The sequence below is a fragment of the Sander lucioperca genome, chromosome 5 (genome assembly GCF_008315115.2).
Source record: "Sander lucioperca isolate FBNREF2018 chromosome 5, SLUC_FBN_1.2, whole genome shotgun sequence".
Classification (NCBI taxonomy): Eukaryota; Metazoa; Chordata; class Actinopteri; order Perciformes; family Percidae; genus Sander; species Sander lucioperca.
The window spans coordinates 1,241,565-1,268,887 of NC_050177.1; the positions used below are offsets into that span (position 1 = coordinate 1,241,565).

At 38.8% G+C, this 27,323-nt stretch overlaps 1 protein-coding gene across 1 annotated transcript; it reads right to left on the reverse strand.

Moving 5' to 3' along the window:
- Positions 1-1,551: 1,551 nt before the first annotated feature.
- Positions 1,552-18,972, reverse strand: klc3 (kinesin light chain 3). The gene is made up of 14 exons (XM_031304209.2): positions 18,735-18,972; positions 16,979-17,227; positions 15,344-15,409; positions 14,701-14,865; positions 13,606-13,681; positions 12,320-12,465; positions 11,524-11,606; positions 8,836-8,923; positions 8,400-8,501; positions 4,064-4,237; positions 3,563-3,662; positions 3,226-3,406; positions 2,769-2,835; positions 1,552-2,085 (listed from the first exon to the last, which is right to left on the reverse strand). The coding sequence occupies exons 2-14, from the start codon at positions 17,186-17,188 to the stop codon at positions 2,002-2,004; spliced, it is 1,542 nt and encodes a 513-aa protein (XP_031160069.1). The 5' UTR covers positions 17,189-17,227; positions 18,735-18,972; the 3' UTR covers positions 1,552-2,001.
- Positions 18,973-27,323: the final 8,351 nt, after the last annotated feature.

A 27,323-nucleotide genomic window follows, 5' to 3' on the forward strand; every position in this document is an offset into this window, starting at 1 on the left:
AGCTACATGTACCTCTCTGGGGCAGATAGACTGCACTCTAGCTGCTAGATGTTTCGGCTGTCTTCACAGTTTAGCCACTAGCGTTGTATGTCTGCTTTTGGCTCTGGGCAGATAGTGTCTTTTGGCTTCTGTAAGCTTTTTTGCTGAAACATTTTGAACGAAGGGCGCGTTCAGACCAAAGACAAGGATCCGGCGATTCACTGCAGGGTTGTGTGGCGGTGGGTTACTTAACTTACTTTCTGTTGTGTTGTTTAACCCCCCCCCCCTCCAATTTAGCACAAGTAGACTTTATATTTCCAACCGCACTTGAAGGCAGCTTCAATTCACGACGAGTGACTGTTTTGTTGTTCGGAAAACATTCAGCTGTTAGACAAACTCCTGGGCAGTGAAGTGCTTGTGTCTTGTTTGTAACCCTCGTAGTGTTTGAAAACTTTCTTGTGGCAGCGACAGAGGCAGTGATGATGTTTACTGTACGGGACTCACACCGCCTCAAAACGGACTGCAAAGTCTATTCGCCGTGTACATATTTGTGTTTTACCACCTGACGGTATGTGAACGCAGCCTTACACAGACGCTTATTTGCTTAAATTTGTTTTACTTGGAGCAAATTTGCCTCTTTGTGTACAGTTGTGCCGTGACATTTGTCTTTCACAGGGTCGCAAAAGAGTGGCTTTGAGTAAATGCTACAGGTCTGTCAAGTGAGTCACTTTCCTTCAATCCTAGGCCAGCTGAAAGTTACCAACATTGACTCAGGCACACAACAATAACTTTGGGTATCCACAATAGATTCAAACTCTTTTCTGAATAGACGGTTAAAAAATTTGCAATGCAACAAATACATAATTGCTGAATATTGAAATGTGTACTTTAGGGATGTTAACATTCAAGTTTTGATTGATTTACCACAGTTTGATTGATTAAGAATATATTAACTGACAATGTGCAAAAATACCAAACTTTTAGCAGTACCATCTTTAAATGCAGATATGTGCATTCGTTCTGTCCAGCTGTTTATATTTAAGTAAAAAAAAAAAAAAAAAAAAGTTGGTCCTTATTCTCATAATGTGGAATGACAAAACTGGACTGAAAGTAAACATTTATCTTGTTATGATTAGCTTTAATATTATAATGATTAGAATGACCTGCACATTTTAAAAGGCAAAACACATTTAAATAACTTCAACAGTCAAACTTGATAGCTTCACTTACTCGTGAACCAAATGTAACATTTTGACATCATGTTTTGATCTTTGTGCAAATAACTTTACATCCCTGTGCTTCTCAACAGTCTATACAATTTAAAAAGATAATCTATAATGTCTGTCTGTATATCTTTAGAACATCTTAAACATAAATAACGCAACTTTTTTTCCCTAGTGTTAATAGAAATGTACCTAAAAGGGCACACTAGCATTAGGAAACAACGTACTGTATTAAAGATTAAGAGACATGGTCTGGTTTAAATATAGAAATGTAAAAACCTTGAAAGTTAAGTTGTCTTACAGTGTAAAGGCTAGTGTTATTTTAAGTAGTCTAAAATGTTTTTTTTGACTTACATTTTTAAGTTAAGAGTTAACTTTAAAATCAGGAAACTGAGTTTGTTTCTAATCTATAACCAGGAAGGATTTTTTTTTTTTAATTTCAAGTGAACAGGAAGGAACGGTTATAGTGCAATGTAGATATGTCAAGGTGTAGGCGGTATGTTACTACACCGTTTTAATCACTTTTTGGAGAAACTTGTCATTACCGGAGACAAACGTGTGATATTATTAAGCTGGCAGTAAAATTTCCTCAATGGCAAATAAAACATTAATTTGTTATTACTTCTTTAAATAATGGATATATAACACATTTGCAAGTTAGATTTTTGTCTCCAGTGGTGACAACTATCTCCGTTTTTCTTGAGGGGACTGAAAGTGGGGAATCCACTTTGGTGTAGAACATCTGATACGAGCGATACTTCCGGTTCTCTATTTGTGTGTGTGTGTGTGTGTGTGTGTGTTAGCTGGTACCACCGAGTGAACCTCGTCTTGTCAGGCTCTGCGTGCTGGAGCTCAGGCCTCGAACATCTGTCAAACGGCTCGACTGAGGAACAAAACAAAAACGCACATAATGGATGTTCACGTGTTACTAATTTCTGTGACATTTTATGAAGTTCTTTTTAGACAAACTGACTTTTCAGGACATACTATGCTATGACTTTTTAAATCACCTTTTTTCGACATACTTACTATACTATGCCTTTTATGAATTCTTTTATTACATACTATACTATGACCTTGTGTTTTCGCACCCAACCATCATTTATACATCTGGTACCTGGTCTATATTGCACATGCCATAATGGGTATTTCTTAAGAGGGAGCTCCCACATGACAGCATCATATATTACCTTTTATTAAAGTTTATTGGTCGAATACTTGCAATAAAAGCACATGCAGTGGATTATTGACCTGTTTCTTTAATTGTGCCATAACATACTTATAAATAACCATAAAGATTCAATATGTAGTAGCCAAATATGAACTTCAAGTGTCCGTGTGTTGAAGATTGTGTTTCTAGTCCTCGTGTATTACTAATATTACTCTTTGTAATAAACCTTGTCTGTGTGTTAGTCACTCAGTTCGTGCTCTCGTGCTTTGTTCCCATCCCAACTATCTGAATTATGTTGCATTAACACAGTGGACCAAGGAGTTATCACAAACTAAGACAACATATGTTATGTTGATAAAGCCCATTGAATCATTGATCCCCAACAGTCTGCTCACCTGGGCGCCGTCCTGACTCTCTCTAGCTCCAACATTCAACACATTCAGAGAGTTCGCCCTCTTCATTCTGAAAACAGGACAAAATATAATTACTCTTAATATTTACACACACAAAACTTCTACAAGCTTAGTTTTACTGATTTGGAATAACGTTTTTTTTTGTTGGGAAAATGTACTGCCGCCAACACTGGTTAACAGGACTGAAAAATGGAGATATCAAATCAAGAGAACGAAAGGCAATTTAGAGGCTTATAGACAGAGGTCTTAATTTAAATATAAAATAAAATAAAGAATTTCTCTCAAAAATTAGATATCCACTATTTGAAAACAAAAAAGCTTTTTCTTTATGCATTATTTGTGTTTGTAAAATTATTCAACAGGGGATGTTCATTTAACTTGAACCAGCAAACTTCTGTAGCAAAGTCAGAGAAAAATATGGGCAAAAATATGATGTTACCCAGCATTCCTCGGGGTCGTTTCCTCCAGTCCAACTCCTTTCAGCTTGCGGACCAGTTTCTCGCTGCTTCTGCGTATCGACTCTCTGAGTTTGGTGAAGGAGCCGCTGCGCTTCAGGTTACTGAGTCCGTCCTGTCCGGAGCCGCCGTCCTCGCCACCGGACCAGCTGGGACGGCCCTCGCCTGGAGGACCCACAGACAGAATGACAAAGAAATCAGTGTATATACATACAGTATGCAAAAACAAGCTCTCTGTGTTGGTGTTCTTGTCTCCTAAACCATGCATTTAAAAAAAAAAGTATATTGTAAACGCTAATATAAAACTTCAAAACAATGTACCTTCTACAGATCCAAACTCCTTTTCATGTGCTCTGGTCAGGATCTCTTTGTAAAGAGCTTCAGCTTGTCTGTATTTCCCCTGCTTTAGATAGCACGATGCCTGAGAAAGAACAAAGAAATGGAAAAGTAGATTATAGAAAAAGGTTTGAGAGAGAAAGTGACATGTTTTTTTAAATGATGTAGTTTCATTAGCAGCATTTAGACTTTATTTTGCACAAAAGTAACATTTGTATAATTTATAATGTATATATAAAATAAATATACTGGAAGCAGTTGATAACTTGATGTATTTCATATTGATATTTGATGAAGCTGACTTGCTTGATTCTTCCACTTTTGGTGTTGTACCCACATGGTTGAGTGCGCTTATTGGATAAAAATGAATGTAATGTAATCATTTATTTTTAAATTGATCATCACCTTTGTGAATTGAAAATCTTGACTAATCTTTAAGCAGAATTCATATTTTAACAAAATTCATACATCAAGGTTCCCTCTCACCAGGTTGTTCTTGGTCTTGGCCACGTTGGCGTCGTCTGGTCCCAGTTTGCTCTGGTAGATGTGCAGAGCGCGTTCGTAATACTGCTCCACCTCCTGGTACTTCCCCTGGTTCTGACACAGCAGAGCCAGGTTGTTCAGCTGCTTGGCCACATCTGGGTGATCTGTACCCAGAACCTGAAGGAGCGTTCAGACACAAATTACAAGTCATAGTGTAGTATGTTGTAAAAAGTTAGTTTGCGTGGGTTTCCTCCAGGTGCTCCGGTTTCCTCCCACCATAAAGACATGCATTCTAGGTAACTAGGACTACAGTTGAAAATTAGTCGACTGGCTAACGATGCATTTACAAATATTTATTAACGTGCATTGTACTAATGAATAAATAAATCTTAAAGTATATTAAAAAAGTCATAGTATAGAATGTCAAAAAAAGTTTAAAAAAAAGGTTACGTACAGTATGTCAAAAAAGTCATTGTATAGTTTGTCCAAAATAAGTCATAAAAACTCACAGTATAGTATGTCTAAAAACAGTCATAGTATAGTGTGTCCAAAAAAAGTCATAGTATAGTGTGTCGCAAAAAGGCATACAATAGTATGTCGAAAACAGTAAAAAAAAAAGTCATAGTATAGTATGTCAAAAAAGTTAAAAAAAAAAGTCATAGAATAGTATGTCAAAAAGTCATAGTATAGTATGTAAAAAAAGTCATAGTATGTCGGAAAAAAGTCATGAAATGTCATAGTATAGTATGTCGAAAAAAGGTTTAAAAAAAAAGTCATAGTATAGTATGTCGAAAAAAGTAAAAAAAAAAGTCATAAAAAGGTCATAGTATAGTATGTCAAAAAAGTTATAGTATGTCGGAAAAAAGTCATGAAATGTCATAGTATAGTATGTCGAAAAAAGGTTTAAAAAAAAAGTCATAGTATAGTATGTCAAAAAAGTAAAAAAAAAAGTCATAAAAAGGTCATAGTATAGTATGTCAAAAGAAGTTATAGTATGTCGGAAAAAAGTCATGAAAAGTCATAGTATAGTATGTCAAAAAAGTAAAAAAAAAGTCATAAAAAGGTCATAGTATAGTATGTCAAAAGAAGTTATAGTATGTCGGAAAAAAGTCATGAAAATTCATAGTATAGTATGTCAAAAAAGTAAAAAAATAAGTCATAAAAAGGTCATAGTATAGTATGTCAAAAAAGTAAAAAAAAAAGAAAAAGTCATAGTATAGTATGTCAAAAGAAGTTATAGTATGTCGGAAAAAAGTCATGAAAAGTCATAGTATAGTATGTCAAAAAAGTAAAAAAAAAGTCATAAAAAGGTCATAGTATAGTATGTCAAAAAAGTAAAAAAAAAAGAAAGTCATAGTATAGTATGTCAAAAAAGTAAAAAAAAAAAAAAGTCATAGTATAGTATGTCAAAAAAGTAAAAAAAAAAGAAAGTCATAGTATAGTATGTCAAAAAAGTAAAAAAAAAAAAAAGTCATAGTATAGTATGTCAAAAAAGTAAAAAAAAAAAGTCATAAAAAGGTCATAGTATAGTATGTCAAAAGAAGTTATAGTATGTCGGAAAAAAGTCATGAAAAGTCATAGTATAGTATGTCAAAAAAAGTCCAAAAAAAGGTTACGTACAGTATGCCGGAAAAAAGTCATTGTATAGTGTGTCCAAAAAAAGTCATAAAAAGTCATAGTATAGTATGTCGAAAAAAAGTCATAGTATAGTATCTTGAAAAAAAGTCATAAAAAAGGTCATAGTATAGTATATCTAAAAAAAAGTAATTGTATAATGTCTCAAAAAAGGTCACAGTACAGTGTGTAAAAAAAAAAAAAAAGTCATAGTATAGTTCGTCGAAAAAAGTCATAAAAGTGGCCGGGTTGGTTCAGTGGTAGAGAAGGCGCACATATACTGAGAGGTTTATGCCTCGACGCAGAGGTCCAGGGTTCGAATCCGACCTGTGACAAGTTCCTGCATGTCTTCCCCCCTCTCTCTCCCCTTTCTCACCTAGCTGTCCTGTCAAAAATTAAAGGCAGAAAAGTCAAAGAAATAATCTTAAAAAAAAAAAAAAGGTCATAGTACTATGTTGAAAAAAAGTCATAAAAAAGTCATAGTATAGCATGTCAAAATAGTAAAAAAAAGTCATAGAATAGTATGTCAAAAAAAGTCATAGTATAGTATGTAAAAAACGTTAAAGTATGTCGGAAAAAAGTCATGAAAAGTCATAGTATAGTATGTCAAAAAAAGTCATAAAAAGGTCATAGTATAGTATGTCAAAAAAAGACAAAATTTAGGTCATTAAAAAGTAATAAAAAGTCATAGTATAGTATGTCAAAAAAGTAAAAAAAAAGTCATAAAAAGGTCATAGTATAGTATGTCGAAAAAAAGTCATAGTATAGTATATCAAAAGAAGTTATAGTATGTCGGAAAAAAGTCATGAAAAGTCATAAGCTATGTTTCCATCCACACGTTTTTATCCGAATTAAGTGATATCGAATGAAAAATGCCTTATGGAAACAGTAAAATTCGATTGAATTTCATGAATATCGACTCAAATGAAATACGTTTGGCCTCATCGGATTTTATCTTGATCGATATACGGCTTATGCGATAAACGCTGATGGAAACGTTATTTGCCGAATAAATAATGAATTGCAATTACGTTTTAGGTCATTTTATGGTTGCAACCCGCCACAAAACAAAGAAGACGACGTTTTAGTTCATTTCCGCCCAGTATTTCCGCTGTTTGCACACATGGCGGGTGTCAACAAAGACAGATGGAAGTGGACGAACAAGGAGACGCACTACCGGGAGTGCCGACACAAATGTCCCTTATGATGCAACGATCGTCTACCACAGCCTGTAGTACGATTGATGGCCAGCCCTTTCTATTGACTAAATCCCTGCAGCTTTCAGCAGGGGGTCTAATCGGGACGTGAGTCCCGTCTATTGCGCCATACACCTGTGGCACAAGGTGTGCTCTGGAGTTACGCAGCGAGATATCATGCGCCTCATCCACTCCAGGTAGGTATGTATGTATACCTTCGCATCATCCTCGTTCGTATGGCATTGCACACGGCGTAAACACACCGGTGCACGGTGGTTTTGCTGACTCCAAACGTTTCGCCTACCACTCTGTACTCTGCGCATGGTGATGATACGCTTCTCGGTTGGAACCGGAGGGCAATAGCTTCTTCTGGGGAAAGGGACGGGCCAAAAAAATGACACAACAGGTCAAATGTTGTCTTGGTCATCCGAAAATGCTTCAACCAAAGTGTCTCTGAACCACGATCTCCCAGAACTGTTTGGAGCGCTGTCGTTCCCACACCACAGGCCGCCTCCGTTGTCGTCGGGCATTTACGTGCATCTGCATCATCACAGCAATGTGTTGATAGTGTCGTTGTTTTCTCATTATAGCGTGATATGTCGCTATCAGCTGGCACATAAGCACTATTACAACTTGTGCAATATTGATCATTTGTTGGTATATGGCATGATCCATTTTGTCTGGCAAAACTTTGTTCGCAAAAGTTAGCTTGAATGTTGTGCGATTCAGTGCGAAAATGAATGGAAACACCTTAAAATGTCTAAAATCAATTCGATATAGCAATTTGATCGCAAAACAGCATGTGACGTCATTACACACAGGTTTTTATTTGCTTTAAAGCCGTTGGATGGAAACACACTTTCACCAGCTTTATTCGCATGAGTTTTTTTACCGAACTTCAGATAATTCAATTGACAAGTGGATGGAAACTTAGCTATAGTATAGTATGTCAAAAAAAGTAAAAAAAAAAAAGGTTACGTACAGTATGTCGAAAAAAAGTCATTGTATAGTGTCCAAAAAAAGTCATAAAAAGTCATATGTAAAAAAAAAAAAAAAGTCCAAAAAAAGGTTATAATATAGTATGTCTAAAAATAGTCATAGTATAGTATGTCGAAACAATGTCAATAAAAAGTCATAGTATAGTATGTCAAAAAAAGTCATAGATGTATGTTGGAAAAAAAGTGGCCCCTGTGTAATGGGTGCAACTGTATTAACATGGTGAAAAATGTGAATTTGGGATTATTAAAGGCATTTCTTCTTCAAAAAGTCATAGTATAGTATGACAAAAAAAAGTATGTCAAAAAAAAGTCATAGTATATTGTGTGGTAAACATATAAAAAAATCATAGTATACTGTATAGTATGTTGAAAAAGTCATAAAAAGTTATAGAAAAGTCATAGTATAGTATGTCATAAAAAGTCATTAAAAAAAACATAGTACATATTCACAGTAAAGTCATTATTAGGAATTGTAAGAATGCGGAGGGACCTCATAACTGCAGTATAAAATACAAATGTGTGTTCTCTCACTTTCTCTCTGATCTCCAGAGCTCTTTTACACAGCGGCTCGGCTTCCTTGTATTTTCCTCTTTTCCCATAGAGCACCGCCAGGTTGTTGAGCGTTGCTGCCACCTGCACAAACACACAAAAGCAGACAATGTACATTACATATCAACTCAGTATGTCTGATCTAAACTACACTAAAAACCTTAAATTGGAACAATGCAAATATTTTGGGGTAATATAGAAAGGTTCCCAAGAGACTAAACATTGCTACCAAATAAAGGTTTTATGGTTGTTGTTTTTTTTTTTTTTACTTACACAGTGATAAAACAAAATGGTGAAAATCAAGTGAAATAGAGAAGAAAAGAAACTGACAGACGTCCAGGTTGGATTCAGTATGTGTCAGTGGTAATTAAACCGTCTCATCAGAAAGCAGCTGGTTTATTAAAGGAGGCTAACTTACAGCCGGATGGTCCACTCCAAGAGTTTTCTCTCTGATCGCCAACGCGTCGTTCAGCAGGTTGGCTGCTTCTTTGTATTTGTTCTGGTCTCTGTGGAGAATAAAATGTTGCACTGTTTGCCACCTCAGATCACATTTTTCATATAAAATCACTTTTGTTTGGTTTGGGTAAATAAAGTTCCTTTTTCTTAGTGCAGGAACATTGTTTTGTTGAATATTATATAATTTCTGCTTATTTTATTCTATAAAGAGCTTTAATATTATGAAAGGTGTAAACAATATGTTTGTAGTTATGATGCTGATGAAAAAGCTGACATAAGTACAGTACTGTGCAAAAGTCTTAGGCAGGTGTGGAAAAAATGCTGTAAACTAAGAATGCTTTCAAAAATATAAATAATGATTGTTTATTTTTTATCAATTTACAAAATGCAAAGTGAGCGACCAAAAAAACATCTAAATCACATTAATATTTGGTGTTACTACCCTTTGCCTTCAAACCAGCATCAATTCTTATAGGTACACTTGCAAAAAGTCAGGGAACGTTGAGGATCGTAGACACAGTGGTCGGCCAAGGAAACGTGAAAAACACAGCAAGCTTATTTCCCTTTGAAATCGGAAGATGTCAAGCAGTGCCATCAGCTCAGAACTGGCAGAAACCAGTGGGACCCAGGTACACCCATCTACTGTCCGGAGAAGTCTGGCCAGAAGTGGTCTTCATGGAAGAGTTGCAGCCAAAAAGCCATACCTCCTCATAGAAACAAGGCCAAGCGACTCAACTATGCACGAAAACATAGGAACTGGGGTGCAGAAAAATAGTACTGATGAGTCAAAATTTGAAATATTTGGCTGTAGACTGACCTCATTTCCAAGTTAGCCAGTGTGTTATTTATCAGTGGAGACCGTTTTCAACACTTTTCATCCAGTCCTTCCAGTTGCAGAGTTCGCTGGTGCTAGGCTAGTGCAAGTCAACAGTAACTGCTAGCCTGCCACAAAACAGTCTTACCCACTCCACAGTACACCCAAGGCAAATAAATTATAACGCCAGACTATCGATGTATGTCTGTGTTGATAGAATAATGTTAGAAATAAAACTACCCTTGCATCACATTGCAATAGTTATACTTTGTTCCCTGTAGTTGGTAGCATAGGCTACAGCAGCGGCGGAGTGATATTACCTAGGCTACTGAGAAAGCCAGTTTCTATGACAATCACACGAGTTTATTTACTTGCCGCTGCAATTTGCATGTAAACTGTCCATGCTTACATGACTTTTCTGTCAGCAATTACCTTAGTTAGCGGTTAGCCCAGCCAGGTATTTACCAAGAGTGGATCTCCCAATGGAAATTTGTGGAAACTTTGTGGTGCCCATCTGTTTGGTTTATTTTTACAATTTCTAAATGCACACTGAATCACCATGTTGCCTAGTCCTTAGTTTCCAATCCAATGCTTCAATACCAATGTACTAGGCTACTACTAGGTGTCCCGACTGGAGTGCGCTTCTCCGTTTACTTTTCGGCGCAGTACTACTAACCGTAGCAAAGTAAAATTCCTCCGCTGCTGAGAAACTAGTCCCTCAAAATGTAATGCGATCATTGAGATGCAAGGGTAGTTTTATTTCTAACATTATTCTATCAACACAGACATTTACATCGATAGTCTGGCGTTATCATTTATTTGCCTTGGGTGTACTGTGGAGTGGGTAAGACTGTTTTTAGTGGCAGGCTAGCAGATACTGTTGACTTGTGCTAGCCTAGCACCAACGAACTCTGCAACTGGAAGGACTGGATGAAAAGTGTTGAAAATGGTCTCCACTAATAAATAACACACTGGCTAACTTGGAAAAAAGTCTGCCTGTATTGAGAAATACAGGCAGATACTTATCCATCATGCAATACCATCAGGGAGGCATATGATTGGCCCCAAATTTATTCTGCAGCAGGACGACCCCAAACATACAGCTAAGGTCATTAAGAACTATCTTCAGTGTAAAGAAGAACAAGAAGTCCTGGAAGTGATGGCATGGCCCCCACAGAGCCCTGATCTCAGCATCATCGAGTCTGTCTGGGATAACATGAAGAGACAGAAGGATTTGAGGAAGCCTACATCCTCAGAAGATCTGTGGTTAGTTCTCCAAGATGTTTGGAACAACCTACCAGCCGAGTTCCTTCAAAAACTGTGTGCAAGTGTACCTAGAAGAATTGATGCTGTCTTGAAGGCAAAGGGTGGTCACACCAAATATTGATTTGATTTAGATTTCTCTTCTGTTCATTCACTGCATTTTGTTAATTGATGAAAATAAACTATTAACACTTCAATTTTTGAAAGCATTCTTAATTTACAGCATTTTTTCATACCTGCCTAAAACTTTTGCACAGTACTGTAACAGAATAATGTTATACAATACATAATTTATATTACAGCAACGTAAACAGAAAGTAGAGACATATATCAGAGCTCCTAACAACCTCAAACTTCAGTTAACAAAGTTGTAAGAATGAATTTGCTAAATAAGGTCATCAATACCAGACCTGTCACCTCTGCCTTTCACGAAGATGGGAAAAATGTGCATTTAGATAATAATGAATTGACTCCTAATGTTAGCAACAGGGCGGACATATAAGTAGAGAGCATTTTCAATTTTTAGGGGGTAATCTTTATCTAAGTGTTGTTTTGTTTGGTGACTGGTCTCACCTGTATACCAGTGCCAGTATATTCAGCATGGTGGCTACGTCTGGGTGGGTGTGGCCTGAGGACTTCTCCAGGTCTTCCAAAGCCTGTTGAGACATTAAAATAATGATTTACATTTTTGAAAAACTCCATTCACCTATTCATTTCTGATCTTGGTAGGGGTTCCCCCAGGGCAAACTGTTCTCTGAGAGTGATTCAATTTTAATTTGGGCCTAAGTGTACATTCACAAACACTGCTGTGGTGTTTGACATTCCGGCAAAAACGCAGGTCTTTCTTCTTCTTTCTTTGAGAAAAACAACCCAACGTCACCCTGCGGTGGCAATCGTGTAACTGCCGATCAGACTTGTCAGTCAGTTTTGAGGCGGTGTCAGAGTCCCGTACAGTAAACCTCACTGCCTCTATCGCTGCCACAAGAAAGTTTTAAAACACTATTAGGGTAAAAAACCAAAACACAAGCACTTAACGTCCTAGGAGTTTGTGTAACAATAAAGCACAGTCGCTCCGTCTCTTGTCTTTCTGGTAGTGTAGTGCGGTTGTAAATGTCAATATCTAAACAATCTGACGGAAAACAATGAATGTGAAAGTCTACTTGTGGTACATTGTGGGTGTTAAAGGATATCAGGATAACAAGGATATCAAGGATATCAAGGATAACAGGATATCACACAAATGGGCCATTTAAGTGACACACCAACCTGGCAGGGAAGGAGCCAGAGCTGTTGCAGGCCTCAGTACTGTTTCTGCAACAGTTACAAGATACTATACAGAGGACCAGTTCGAGGGAAACGCCCCTCTCACCTGTTTGCAGAGTGGCACAGCGACCTCGTATCGACCCTGGGATGCGTATTGGATGACCAGGTTGTGGAGTGTTCGAAGGCGGGCGGGAATCTCGTAGCCGCCCTGCTGGGCTGCGGCTGCTGCACTGCTGTGGTGAGGCTGGGACACTGAACAGCAATAAACAGACAAACACAAAGAAATGCAGGATTTGATACAAGCCTGGACTTAATGTAAGCAATCAATTACAAGTTTGAGTCACATTCCATTAAAAGGTGCTGTAGGTAGGATTGGGAAGATCCAGGACTTACCCAAAAAATGCTAAGTCACAAAAAAGTGCGTGTGCATGAGCAGTGATTGACACGCAGTTAGGGTCAGTTTCAGCAAATATGACAGAAAGTTAGAAAGCCTTACCTACTGCACCTTTAATGTAAGTACATTAATTAAATCAGAACCATTAATTGAAATAATTGTACAATTATCAATATCAATTTTCTTAAAGATCTTTAAAGTTTTGTCAGAGTTTGACACTTTAAATTAACTCTTGCTGTGTAGCTACATTACAAAAGTGCCATGTCTAAAGTCATGTGACAATGTGACTCTCCACTCATGTTGCATTGTTTTCAGAAAAATAAGGTGCTGTTATACAACAGAACTTCAGACAAGATTAACAATTACATTATCTGCCTGCATTTAAAGAACAAATTTAGCTGAATGAGAAAATAATTTTACCATCAGGTTTTACTTTGAAAAGATCCCGATGTGCAAACTCATTATCACGGCATGTGACTAAAATTTGACATCAGAGCTTAAAAAGTCTTAGCTGTGTGTGAAGAGTTGTTTCTCAAAATATCATAAGCAGTGGCATACCGTCGCACTGAGTTTATCTATGAACAATGAATACTGTTGCACACCTCTAGTAAAATCCTACATTTACACATAAATAATGTGTGACGTTGAGCTCATTAAAGCCGTTTTCACATATGAACTCCTGACAATGTACGACACATCCAGCTCCGTCTCATGTCCGTATTGTGTCTAGATAATTTCAGGTTTGCAGTGCATGTGTGAAAGAGGCTCATGACTTACTGATCTACCCATGCAGTCAGTTTGAGTTTTATTTTCTGAGCTTTTGAGGCTTCTTACACCATCGTGATAAAATCAAGGTGATTGGAAATTCTTTGTGATGATGCTAACCCATTAACAGTTGACCTTCCTGCGCTTAGATAAACATGAGAATGTCACATTTATGCTGTGAATGATTGAAAAGCATTCGGCATATTACTGGTAGAGAGACATTATAGTCTTACCATGTGACTGTTCCTCGTCCTCGGTAGGAAAGAGGTCATCCAGAGACTCTTTGGTGGAAGTCGTGCCTTTGTCATCCTGAAGTGAGAAACAAACACTCAGCCAAGATGGAACTGCAGATACATTATTCTATCATACTGTCAATATTTCTCAATGTGTGCATCACGGGAGTTCCTCTCCAGAGTGAGAGCAAAGGGAAGAGGAGAAAAACCGGGGCTGGAGCACAGCTGAGACCCGCTGTCTTACACTGTGGTAGCTGCGGTAACCACTCGTCTCCGCTGCCTTCTCCTCAACAAACCGTGCATCTCACTTCCCTTATTTGATAGCTCCTCGCTACTCGGTTGAACCGAAAGTTGTTCTGGCCCTCCTTTGTAAAGGCCATCTCAAAGCTCTTATTCCTGCCCCAAGGAGCAAGGAGCGAGCATCGAGGAAGGATCTCCGAGGAGCTATGAGCGAGGATACACAAGAGCAGCCTTCCCGGAAGCCGTGCAGCTGAAAGCCGTTGCTAACTCCGCCCTTACAGGTGACGAATTCACATGACGCTTCAGAGGAAAGGACCTTTCATCCCTCTAAAAGCACATTTCCTCGTTTACTCTCTCCTCACATGATTTCCTTGCACTTCTCCCATGCTTCCTCGGAGGGGCGGACTATGACGCGAGGGAGGGAAGCGAGTGGAGGAACCGGGCATGCAATTTAAGAACCTGGGATGCACCCATAGTGTGTCTCGCACGGATCCTGCCACCATTACAAAATAAATGACAAAAAAGAAAAGAAGAAGGCTCTCTCTTGAACCAAGTGCCATTTTGGATGAACCTATTGGACAGGAATAACGATATATATCCACGTGGAAATATACAATCACTATCTGATCAGGTAGGTCGTACTGAAGTGTCAAGTGTGAACATACATATGTGGTGACAGCCGAGTGCCGATCTGGCTGGGGAAGTAGCTGGGGAAGTAGAAATAGCAAACTGGGGAAGTAGTGATGTCTGTGGAAGTAATGATAGCAAACTCTTCCTGAAGAAACACACACACACACACACACACACACACACACACACACACACGTGTTTGTGTGCAGTTTGTCGCCTCCTCACCAGCTGCGGCTCCTCCAGGTCGTATTTGCGTATGGAGGACATGAACTGCAGGTGTTTGTTCTGCTCCTCCAGGGTGACCACCTCCTGCTCCTTGTCCTGCAGCCGCTGCTGAGCACCTGCCAGCTCGTCCCTCAACCACTGGTTCTCCTGACAGAGGCGACGCACCTGTGGAGGAGGGCACAAAGAAAGAGGAGGAGGTGATAAAGTAGGGGGAGGTAAAGAGAAAGAAAGGGGGAGGGGGAGGAGAAAGGGTGTAGGGGAGGGAAAGAAAGAAGAAAGTAACGAGGAAAGGAAAGAAGATGAAGGAAGAGGGTGAAGAGGGAAAGGAAAAGAAAGAGGAGGAAAAGGGTTCGTTGCGGAAGGAAAAAAGAAACGAGGAGAAAGATAAAATGACATGAAGGAAAACAGGAAAGATGGAGGTCAGAGAGATAGGAGGAATAGAGGAATGAGTAGTTGGAGATGAAGGAAGAGGCAGAGTTAAAGAGGAGTGAAAGGACGTAGGAAAAAGGCCAGATGAGACATGGGTTATGAGGAGAAGAGGATGAAGGAGCAGCATTTGAGTGATCATAATTTTCTTTAGGGTCAGAAAAACACAATGAAGGATTAACCAACGTCGGAGAACCTCCCGTCTGCAGAAACTCACCTGAGCGCGCAGCTTCTGTTTTTCTGCCTCCAGTGAACCCAGGTGAGCCGACAACGCCATCATCACCTGGAGGGACGAGAGACAAGTGAAACATGATGTATGAGAAAACAAAGCCTCAGATATATAACACAAATTATAACTTTAATTGATAATCAAACCAAACATAAAACATTAGGAAAACACATTCCCGGACAAAAGTATGTGGAAGTCCAAAAGGCTCCAAAGATTATTTATTTAAGGAAAATCTAAAAAAATATTACTTAATTGCATGTTTTTTTTTTTTAAAAGATTATTTTTTGGGGGCTTTTTTCCCTTTATTTCAGAGTGACAGTGGATAGACAGGAAAGATGGGAGAGATGGGGATGACACGCAGCAAAGGGCCGCAGGCTGGACTCGAACACGGGCCGCTGCAGGACTCAGCCAACATGGGGCGCACGCTCTTACTGGGTGAACTAGAGGTCGCCCCTTAATTGCATGTTTTTAATGCTCATCTAATACTGCGTATTGTATATACTGTAATTTATGCACTCTTTGCTTTTAAATTTACCTTTATTATTAAATCCAACTTTTACTTTAAACAGTTGTATTTGTTCTTTTTTACTTGGCTTTTAATGTACCTTCTTCTACTTTGAACTTCTTAAGCAATCCTTGGGACAAAACCTTCCTTTAGGATAACTCTCCTTGTTGCTCTGTTTTGGTCTCCACCAACTCCAAAGGGAAATATCTGTCTCTTTAGCTGCTAAATGCTCCACTATGTTTGCCAGCTAGTCGATAACATGGCCTATCTGGGATTTGGTGCTGAGCAGATAGAGTACAGTGTGTTTTTAGAGCTTTTCCCCTGAAAACTGCTGCCTGCTTAGCCTGGCTTTGCCCGCCTACGTACTTCCGCTCAATTTTCATTTTCTTTCAGTACGTCGTCTGGGTTTGCGGTATATTCGCAGGTTTTCTCTAGCCAAATCTTTACCGGTCCAATCAGCGAACAGAGGGAGTGGCTGAGAACAAGGACGTTGAGGTCATGCGCTAGTTTGAGTTGTAGTTCCGTAATGGCGGCGGAGAAAGATGCAAGCGAAGCCATTCGGTCCATTGCGACAACACTGCCGAATATCCAGAAGTTAAAGCCCGAGCAAGAACAATCTTTGCTGAGTTTTGTTGGTGGCCATGATGTTGTGGCCCTCCTCCCGACCGGGTTCGGGAAAAGTTTGATTTTCCAGCTTGCTCAGTTAGTGGTGAAGGAGTGGCTAAGGCGAACGCTAGCGATGCTAAGCCGACGTCACGACCAAACGTCAGCGATTGGTTATGGCATATCCAGAGTGGCTCTGGGCAGATCCAATAGTTTTAAACTTCAACAGAGTACCCACCTTCAAGGAAGTTAACTCTTGTCAATGGAGAGTGGCCAGACTCTCTGTACAAATGAAATGTACGAGAGTCTGGTAGGACCAGGCCACTGCCTGCTGTGGTCAAAAACGCAGCCATGAGAGAGGTGAGAGTGATCCAAAACAGTCCAGTTGTGGGCAGTAAAACAATAACAATGAGCTGACACACGCTACAACGCTGTGCAGAGCATATCGCAGCTTTAATTTACCTAAAATTACATACATCAATGACTTTGCCTCTATTCTATTGTACCAGTCGTACCTGTGCCTCACTCAGCCCCAGCTCTATCCTCTCCAGTGAATGGCGGATGATGCCGCTCTTCTCCTGCTCCACGCTGCCGCTTTCCGACGCCGGCCGGCTCTCCAACGCCTCCTGCAGGTTCTCCAGCAGACTGCGGTTCTCTCCTTTCAGCGCCTCAAGACCGGCAATCACCTGCTGCGTGTTGCACAGAATCTCCTCCGCCGACAACATGGCTCCAACTCTGAGGTTCCTCCTCTCACAACAACTAACCTGGGAACAGCACAAAGAGGAACACAGACATGATGGAAAAAGTCATTGTAGTAGTTGTAGTAAAAGGGACAGTAGCGGTAGAAGCTAGGGATAGACTGATAATCGGCCCTGGCCCTGGCCGATTATCGGCCCGTTTTTTGGCAGTTTGCAGATTATCTGTATCAGTGTTTTATTTGCTTGATAACCGATAAAGTTAATTAATTAAAAAGTGCGCTACTTTGGCTCAGCTACAGCTCTGTGCCTGTCCCTCTGCTTCGGTTTTACTCACCACTGAGTCTGACTTAATGTCCCGCCCACAACACTATCTGACTCTCTTTTACTGTGGATTATGTTGAAAGTTTCTAATTTATTGAATAATTGCTTAAAGCATTAAAACAAAGTTTTGTGTTGGAATTTGTAACATTCCAAAATCTTAATTTTTACTAAAAGATTTTCATTTTCACTGTAAATGCATATCGGTTCCAGATATCGGTTTCATTAACTACTAATAATCGGTATCGGCCTTGAAAAACCAGTATCGGTCAATCCCTAGTAGAAGCAGTAAAAGCAGGGCTCGTGGTATCAGTAGAGGTAGTGGTATATTCACCAACTGTAGTAGGATAATAGTTGTGGCACTGCAGTATTTAAAAGTCAGTATACTGTTGTTTTAGTATCAACTTGGCTTTAACTCAGCTGTTGAACACAGTCCCACTCTGGTGCTGAGTCATTTGATAAATGTAAATGGCAGACATTGAAGACTTTAAGCAAAACAAAAGAAGATGTTTGGATGTGGATTGACAGTCACCTACTCGTTCTGCAGGCAAAGTTCAGCAACTTTGCTAAACACAAACATATGGTGGTTTTCAGTTTCCTCTTTTCTGAGAGGAGAAGTGGGTACATAATACGTACAATGCAGACAGTTTACTAATGCAATCTATTTTGTTGGTTTGGTTTTATTCTGTAAACCACCTCCACATTGTCAAAATAATAACAATACACTCAATCCAACTAGGAAAACGGACATACAGAAACAAAAAATATAGAATCTATCTATCTGTCTGTCTGTCTGTCTGTCTGTCTGTCTGTCTGACCATCCAGCGACAGAAAAGCTGGGGGTTTTTAAATCACAGAAAAATGAACAAACTTTCGTGTCTTTTCCAATATGTGTTTAACATTAAACATTAAAATATATGAAAACACACACACATATACATCTATAATTTAGTCTCCACGCGCTTTGTTGACTGTGGGCGGCGCTACAGGCCTCAGGGTGAGTTTACCAACATATCAGCTCAGGAGTAATGTATTTTTATGCTAATTTAAACCCAACACAAGTTTCTCTGCTGATATAGTGACGACTGCGTCACATTACGTGACATTTCTGTTTATGTTCTGGTTAACACATAATCGGCTACACTGTACAATACATGTGGGTGATAATTATGCTCTGAAACACGACGTAAACACACTGACAAACACGCAGGCTTCATTTCATATTCACATCAACAAAAAGTTATTTATAGCCTACCTGCTAAATCCAGGCTGTGGCGGCGTGGTTTCGTCTTTTTGTCCCTTCTGAGCTCTTATTACTTTTATTTGGGAAGCAAAACCGGTCATATACAGCGGAACATTTCCGCTCTCAGTATCTTTCAGTTTATACACTGCTGAACAGGTAGGACGGTTAAAACTAGAAGCTGTTTAATGATTCACCTGCTGCCTCCTCGGCTCTTAGCTCCTCCTGTCATCAGGTCATCACAGATTCAAGCTAATATAACAACACATCCATCTTCCGGTTCTTCCCTTCAGAGTAAAAGTCTTATCAATGCACATCAGAGGCAAATATTGTTCTTGTTAATGTACATTTGTCTGACAGCTTTAGTTACTTTTTCAGATGACAGTTTTTCATCCCTTCCCTGTCCAGTGGAAACCATGTATCTCCAGATGTGTTGATGTTGAATGTTTGTGATACACTGAAGGATGAAGTGTTCCTTTATGTGTTGAGAAAATGCTCCTACTTCTTAAATAAAGTCTTTAAAAAGCCTCTAAGATCAGATGGAAAATGCATCATCACAAAGCTGAAAACAGGACTGTTTTTTAGAGATATGTGGTTCTCACAGGACAGCAACGCTACAAACATATGATGATTATAGAATATGAAGCATTGCTGTAGATTAAACTACCCAACAGTAAAGGAGTTAAGAGCACAACCTTAAACAGCTACAGCAGTAAAAGTCAACATACACATTAATGCAGCAGGAATATTAATCCAGAAACATCAGATATAATAGGAAAACATTGACGGGGAACACTTTACTGCACAATGAGTACCTTTACTTTGATGCTTCAAGTACATTTTGCTGATAATACTTACACTTTCACATAAGTAAGGTTTTTAATTCAAGACTTAAACTTTTTAGTGTAGTATTGCTACTTTTACTTAAGTAAAGGATCTGAATACTTCTTCCACCACTGCCAGTATCTGTGTCCTATATGTTTTACAAACACATAAATAGGATACCCCCCCAAAAAAAACTTGAGCCAAGATGGATTATTTACCACAAGCTGAAATCACATTTGTAATTTGGCAATATGGCAACACTGACAGAAAAGCAATAATGTTTGTTTATTGACCCTATTTCAGCTTAAGCTTCACTCGTTGTTCTGCACACCTAATGGATCAGATAATCTTTATTCAGCTTCAATATTTGAAGTTCAACTGTATGTGTTAAGAGTTTTTCCAACAGTATGACAACAACAATATGGGACGAACAACTCCAACTACATAAACAGTCAAATAAATTGTGAAATATTCAAATATTTTGCAATAACCTGATATATAGGCTATGTCTATTTTAAGTAGGACACAAACATGTATCACCTATAACTGCATAAAAACCCAGAGATTTTATTCTGAAGGCAAAGTCTTACGATTTCCTGCATTTGTCCAGTTATGTGCGCATCTGTTGACGCATCTGAGGAGCTTACCTGATCCCATATTTCCCACCATACACCGCGCCACCGGGGCTGGCCGGGATGTCCTGCCCGGGACAAGGCCACCTATCTGTCGGAGAGATGAACTGCCTGCAGGGCGAGAGAGACAGATCATTATAGCGTGACAAGCCAGACCCACATCCCTGGCTGCAAATTACATTTGCTGCCGCTAGGGTGCGTCTAGATTTCTAGGCTAGATCATTAATGATGACAGATTATGAATGGTTTACTTTGACAGTTTGTTTTTGTGGCCTAAATATATATATATATATATATATATATATATATATATATATATATATATATATATATATATATATATATATATATATATTCTTTCACATTTTTAACCATTTTCCATCATGTAAAAAAACTGTGTCATTTTAGGCTGTACAAATCGCATCACCTTTCTTTCAAGAAGACTTGAATAGATATCTCAATAGTTAACAGATACTACCAATTATTAGATGTATCTATAATGGATAGATATTTGATTCTACTTTAACAATTCTGTACTTGTGATTAAAGGAAACCGCGTCTCTCTTTCTAGGTGATTGCTCATTACTTTCATTTTGAAATCATCCATCCCTCTCTGTTCCTCTCTTAAGGCTGACATTTTATTTATTTATTTGTAGTATAGTCACATAAAGAATAAAAAAATAAATAAATAAATAAAACTGACTGAGGAGTTAAACATGTACCTAATTTGCTGTTCATCCAACTGACCATAATTTAAAATACAGGTATGTTTTACTTCTGTTAAAAAAACTAAATATTAAAAAAAATATATAACTACTGCACTTTGTTTTCTTATGTTGTATGCCACCAACATGCCGATTAGTTTGTTCATTCAGTCAGATTAACTGGCTGGGCAGTCCGTGTGTGACCCACAGCATTAGTCTTATTAATGTCATATTATAGCTAAGCCTTTGGAGGAACAAGGTTTTAAGAAATAATCAACTTAAGTTACATTAAGACTTCATTATAGCAGCATTTAGTGGGAGTCAGTGGGGCCGAGGCTCAGCAGCTTAATGTAACATAAAGCGACTGCAAACAAACAAAATCTAATGTGCTATGTGTGTGTGTGTGTGTGGGGGTGGGGCAACATAGCAACATAGAGCTAGCAAGATTGTTGTTGAATTTTGATTGAGAGATGAAGTGGTGATGAATATTTACTGAATGTCTTGCTTTCTGCATTTTTAATTTGGTGACATTTTTGTGGTATTTCCATTATGATTTCCTAAAGATCCGTGTTGGGAGTGCTGTGACTCGTGGGCGGATTATGAGAAAATGGGCCCTCGTGCATAGACATGTAAAAGCCCTCCCACTCCTCAAACACAATAGCAAGACACCCAGATTGAAAGAGATGACTACAGACAACATCATTTTGCATCTTTTTCAGTGACATTTTACAGGTGAACTGGAACTCTTTAAATGCTGCCGTTGGTTCAAAAACAGTATCTGAACTTCAGTGTTAAGTTCATGCTGGAGATAAAGAGAGGCTGTCTGACTCCTTCCTGTTTTCCACTGACACTGCTCTTCAGTATAGATATAATATGGAATAATACAGCACACTTAATATATATATATATATATATATATATATATATATATATATATATATATACAATATTACAGGAAACCATCAGAGAAAGCTTTACATTCTTGTTATATTTAGCTCTTAAATACCAGAGCTGTTTTGATGACATACTGGTTAAGTTTAAATTGCTTTAATTCTACTGCATTTTAACAGAATGCAACTGTGGCCTCAGTATGCTGTATGTGTCCAAATATTGGATTTAGTCAGTGATGGAATGTAACTCAGTACATTTACTCAAGAGACTGTCCTCCCAGAAAAAACGTCCACATAAGTCGTTTGTTCAAGTAGTGGTTGCGCTCTCTAATGGCCGTAGTAGTTGTGACGGGAGCAAAGCAGGAAGTAAGGTGACAATGTGTAAGGAGGTAAGTTGGGGTGGTGGATGGGTGAAACAAACACCGGACTTTCACCCAGAAGACTGGGTTTTTTGTCCCGTTTGAAAATAAAAGTACGGAACAAGTTCAGGAAACAAACGGAGCTATGACAGAGACATAATGAAGTGAAGTGTCTGATTTTAGCCCAAACCACAATCTTTTTCTAAACTTAACCAGGTAGTTTTGGTGCCTAAACATAACCAACGTTTTATATTTAATACTTTTACTTGTAATGGGTTATTTTTATAGTATGGCATCACTGTGTTTACTTGAGTAGATGACTCGGATCAGGGTAAGGAGCAAAGACAACAACAGGTCATCCCCACTTTTAACTGAGCTCTGTGACTTTCCAACAATAACTTTTAATAGTAGTTCTTCTTACTTCTTATAGAGGCCCAGGACCAGAGGCCCTTGTGCCCCTGGGCCTGTGCCCTGTAGGCCCAAAAGGTTATCCATCCACGCTTTGACTTCTTGTTCTTTGAGTTTCTCTTGGTGAAGTTTGAGTTTCTAGATAGATGGCACTGTTTCCTATGCACTGTTTCCTTTGTATCCATTCAGTCATAGGGCTGGCATTCTGCTCCTGCTAATGACCATACAGATTTACTAAAACTAGATTTTCAATAAAAATAAAAACATACAGGTTCCCAAGGTGGAGGTGCATCACAAAAACTCCACTTTAAAATCAAATGAAATAAAAATGCACAGAGAGGGGGGCAGCCCAACAAACAGGAACACTGTGTGTCCTGCTGCCTGTGTATGACAGTTATACAAGCGGGGTGATGGACGGCTCAGCTGTCAGGTAGGCAGAGAAGCACCAGCAACTGACTGTGGTGGGCCTGGCCATATAAGGTCACCGGTCCCCGGGGAAACTCCTGCTCACCACATATTCACCTATAAGGGTCAGGGCTGGGATCAGGGTCAGTAAGGGTCAGTCAATAAGAGGAGCTCTCCTCTTATTTCCTGCACTTTGAAGCCTATCAGCCTATAGTCTATATCGACAACGTTTCATTTCCGGGATTGTTCAGGTGCCGCTGGAAATTGCGTCAGATGTCCCTTTTTTTAGGCCGGATGCCAACTACCTTCCGCTTTCTTAGTGTTGGCATTCTAAACTCCGGTGGATTCATGAGGACTATGGTTAACTGCTCCTCAGATATCTGCAGGCTAAATCCAGACAGCTAACTAGTCTGATCTGAGTTTTCTGTTTCACGACTAAAACAACCTTTGAACGCACACATGTTCCACCAAAACAAGTTCCTTCCTGAGGCTATTTTGCAGAGGCACCGTGGCTCTGTCCGACGCTTAGCAACACTCAAGACGATTGTGATTGGTTTAAAGAAATGCCAATAAACCCGGAATGCTGTGTGGACTAGCCAGACCCTCCTTCGCAGCGCTGTGGAGGAAGGTCTGGCAATGCGAGACTAATAAGCCTATTAAGATCTATAAAAAGATCTATAAAGTGGTTCTGTGTGCACATGGACACTAAAAAGAAGATTTGCTATTTGGAAGACACTTTTTCTACTACAACTCCATGCTGTATTGGTGTTAACAACTCTTCTCTCTTGATGCCTCCACTGAGAATTGGATTCCTCACTTAGTGTCATTATAGGTCCTTTATTGTAAAAAGTAGGATTTCCATGTGTTTTTAAATTTTTTTTTTTATCATATAACAGGTTGAGGTGCTATATAAATACTGTGGAAGTATCAAAAGGCTCAATCACCAGAGAAATGCACACAGCCTGTATTCAGAAACTGTGACTGTACGTTTGTGATGTCACAACTATACTTTATAAAAGTAGAAAGTGCCGCTGCAGTGCCGTTATCAATCATTTCCCAGACACAGAGAGCCCAGATGCGAAAGACCTGGAAACGCTGACCAATCAGAGCAGACTGGCTTTTTTGGCTTAAAGAGACAGGTGCTAAACAGAGTGTTTGAGACAGAGGGTGTTCAAGTAGAAACCCAAATTACAATATGAACCCGAATTAGCAAAATATGGGACCTTTAAACTATGCAGGGCCACCACATATTTCTGAGTTCATTCTTTCCTCAACCTCTGACCTCTGTGCAGAAAATAGAAAACACTTTATTTGTTCATCTGTTGCAGTACATATATCTAATAGTTAGGGTCCACAGCACACTACTACTGTTTTTATGTGAAATTAAGCACTGAACTGAACCACTTATCTTAATGATTTAGCTTCTCAATTATATATTTTATTTTGCTTGCTTTATTAGTTCTTGATGTGCATTTTCTTTCAGTAAATACTAACTGTTTTCTACTGTTGACAACACTGGAATACATTTTTAGTTTGTCTATACTGAAATCCAGAGGGGACAAAAACTGCATTCATGTAAAATCTCCTGAGTAAAAAAGTTAAGCCCTGTTAAATCAGTTCAGCCTCCTAAATCTCTTCATAAAGCTCACTGATGTTTTGTTAAGTCTTTGTTCATAAGTACAGTATTATTGACTGATTAAATATTGACATTAATGTAAACTCGTGTTTTCATTTATTTTCTTCCTTTTACTTTCTTGTAAAGTTGGTGCACAAAGAAAGGATGATAGAAATTATATCTGTGTGTGTGTGTGTGTGTGTGTGTGTGTGAGTTGGGTTAAAAGCTGCTAAGCTAAGAAAATTAGATCAATGCTGAGATGAGACCGGCAGTGGGACTTCACACTGGCAATACAATACTGCTGCTGACAGCCGATAGCAGAAAGAAATGACACTCTGCAGTCAGTGTGTGTGTGTGTGTGTGTGTGTGTGTGTGTGTGTGTGTGTGTGTGTGTGTGTGCGTGTGTGCGCGCGTGTGTGTGCGTGTGTGTGTGTGTATATATACATGCTGTATGTGTGTATAGACATGCACAACGATAAGCGTTAACAAAAAGAACACAATTGTGCATGGTAGACATATGCACGTACTGTAGACATGTGCTCAGAAGAATGTTGCAATACATGCACGTACGCACGCACACACGAACGAACGAACGCGCGCATGCACACACATACTCACACACACAGTCAGTGAAGAACTGCAGCTTTAAATGTTACAGCTGTCTTTTCCAACTTCCCATTGATGTAAAATTAGAAATGAATGACTTATACAATAAATGGGAACAATGAAACACACACACACACACACACACACACACACACACACAGCACAACCAAATGTCTAGTGTTGCATTTTAGGTAAAGCAAAAGCTGATTTGATTTACTGTATGTGCCTAAACGTTACTGAATAGCTTCTTGTTAAAAGCCATGCATGAGTTATTTTCTTTTAATATATATCCTACTAGATTTCCCTTGTGACAGTAGTGAAGGCACGAGACATAAAGTCATACATATGTGAGAAGATAAACATGAAATTGCACATCACAAATGATGTGAATTAATCCCAGGTATAATGTGTATGCTCTCCACAGCTAGTCATAGACGGGTTACTGTTCTGTGTCCATTATTCTGTCTCTTCTCAATCGTCCTGCTGCTTTGGTAATGAAATGTAAGTTTTGTCAGTCTGGTCAAGTGAAGGCGGATGAACAGATGAATGGACAGAGAGATGGAAGGAGGGACAGGCAGACTGACAGCTGAGTCGATGCAATTCAATCGGGTGAAAAGGCATTGAGATGGGAGGACCTGGTGAGGCGGCACTAAAGATAGAAATCTACGGTTCACCCCTGCACCTCTTGTATAACCACCCCCTCACGAGTTACTCAGGCAGCTCATGTTTCAATGTAAGCTCACCACCGTCACTTTCACAGAAACGCAAAACTATTATCCAAAAATAACATAAATTACTTACATAATCAGTAAACCGTATAATTGAAACACAGGGTAATGTTGCTCAGTGCAGATGGAAGAATAATCAATAGTGTGATCCCCTCAGGCATGTTAGCACCCATACACACAACACGTCCAATTTATTTCACCACTATGAAAACACAATGCTTTAAGCTGTGTACCTCTCTGTCATCTTTCTAATATTACTGGTTCTATAGGCTATACATATGTTTAGATAAATCCCCCCGGTTTATGTCCATTGTCCGTTGCTTTTGATATCATCTTACATTACATGTCATTTAGCTGACGCTCTTATCCAAAGTGACTTACAATTGCTATATATGTCACACGCCTCTGGAGCAACTAGGGGTTAAGTGCCTTGCTCAGGGGAACATTGGTTGATGTATTGCAGTGGGAATCAAACCCAGGTCTCCCACACCAAAGGCATGTGTCATATCCACTGCGCCACCACCACCCCTTACCCTACCCCTCTTACTGATCACTACGAATGTGAAGAGTTACAGTGACACATGTGCTGTCAACTAGACCTATAAGTTAACCACAACCCCTTATGGTAGTGCGTGGTTTGCTTTTTCATCAAGTTATGGGCAAAATCTGGATCAGTTCAAGAGTTAACTCTGTTACTTTCATTGAGTTCAACTGTTAAACAGTGACACATTCAACAAAACACAATCAGAGAAGCCTTTATCTGACAGAAACAATGTCACATTTTCACAGTAGAGAGAGTATTGCAGCAAATTGGTGGAGATATTGAAATTGAAGTGACATACTGCTCTGTCACCTGTTTTCTTTTTCTTCTTTTTGAGAGAGAAATGGATCTAAAATGTTTTTGCAATCCTGGTCATTACAACCATCAGGCAGTAAAGAATAAAAACATTTTGTTTTTTGAGAAAATGTGGTGAGACAACCACTGATCAACTAAACTCTTTGCAAATATATTCTGATCATTTTGTGCTATGCGGCATTAAAGTTCATTTTTATAACATAATTTACATTAGAAAATGCATTTTGTAAAAAAAATTATGCCATGCAGATTATGTTTTTTTATCAACATAATGAGCAAGTTTATAATAAACACATTTACAAACTGTTCCCTGCCAACATAAAATGTTCATACGAAACATTGCAACTAAAGCATGATACATTTTTTTGTTGTTATGTTATTGTGATGTTAGAAAACTTTAAGCTCTTCAAAGTAATAATCTCAAAGATTTTCATTTTAATAAATGTCTATTAATAAGGTAACACAATGGTGATGGAGCCCATGGCCAACTGATGAAAGCATTTACAGTTTTCCAGCTCTGCTAGCTTTGCAAGTTAGCGTTTGCTATGGCCAAGCAAACAAAGAAAAGAGAAAAGA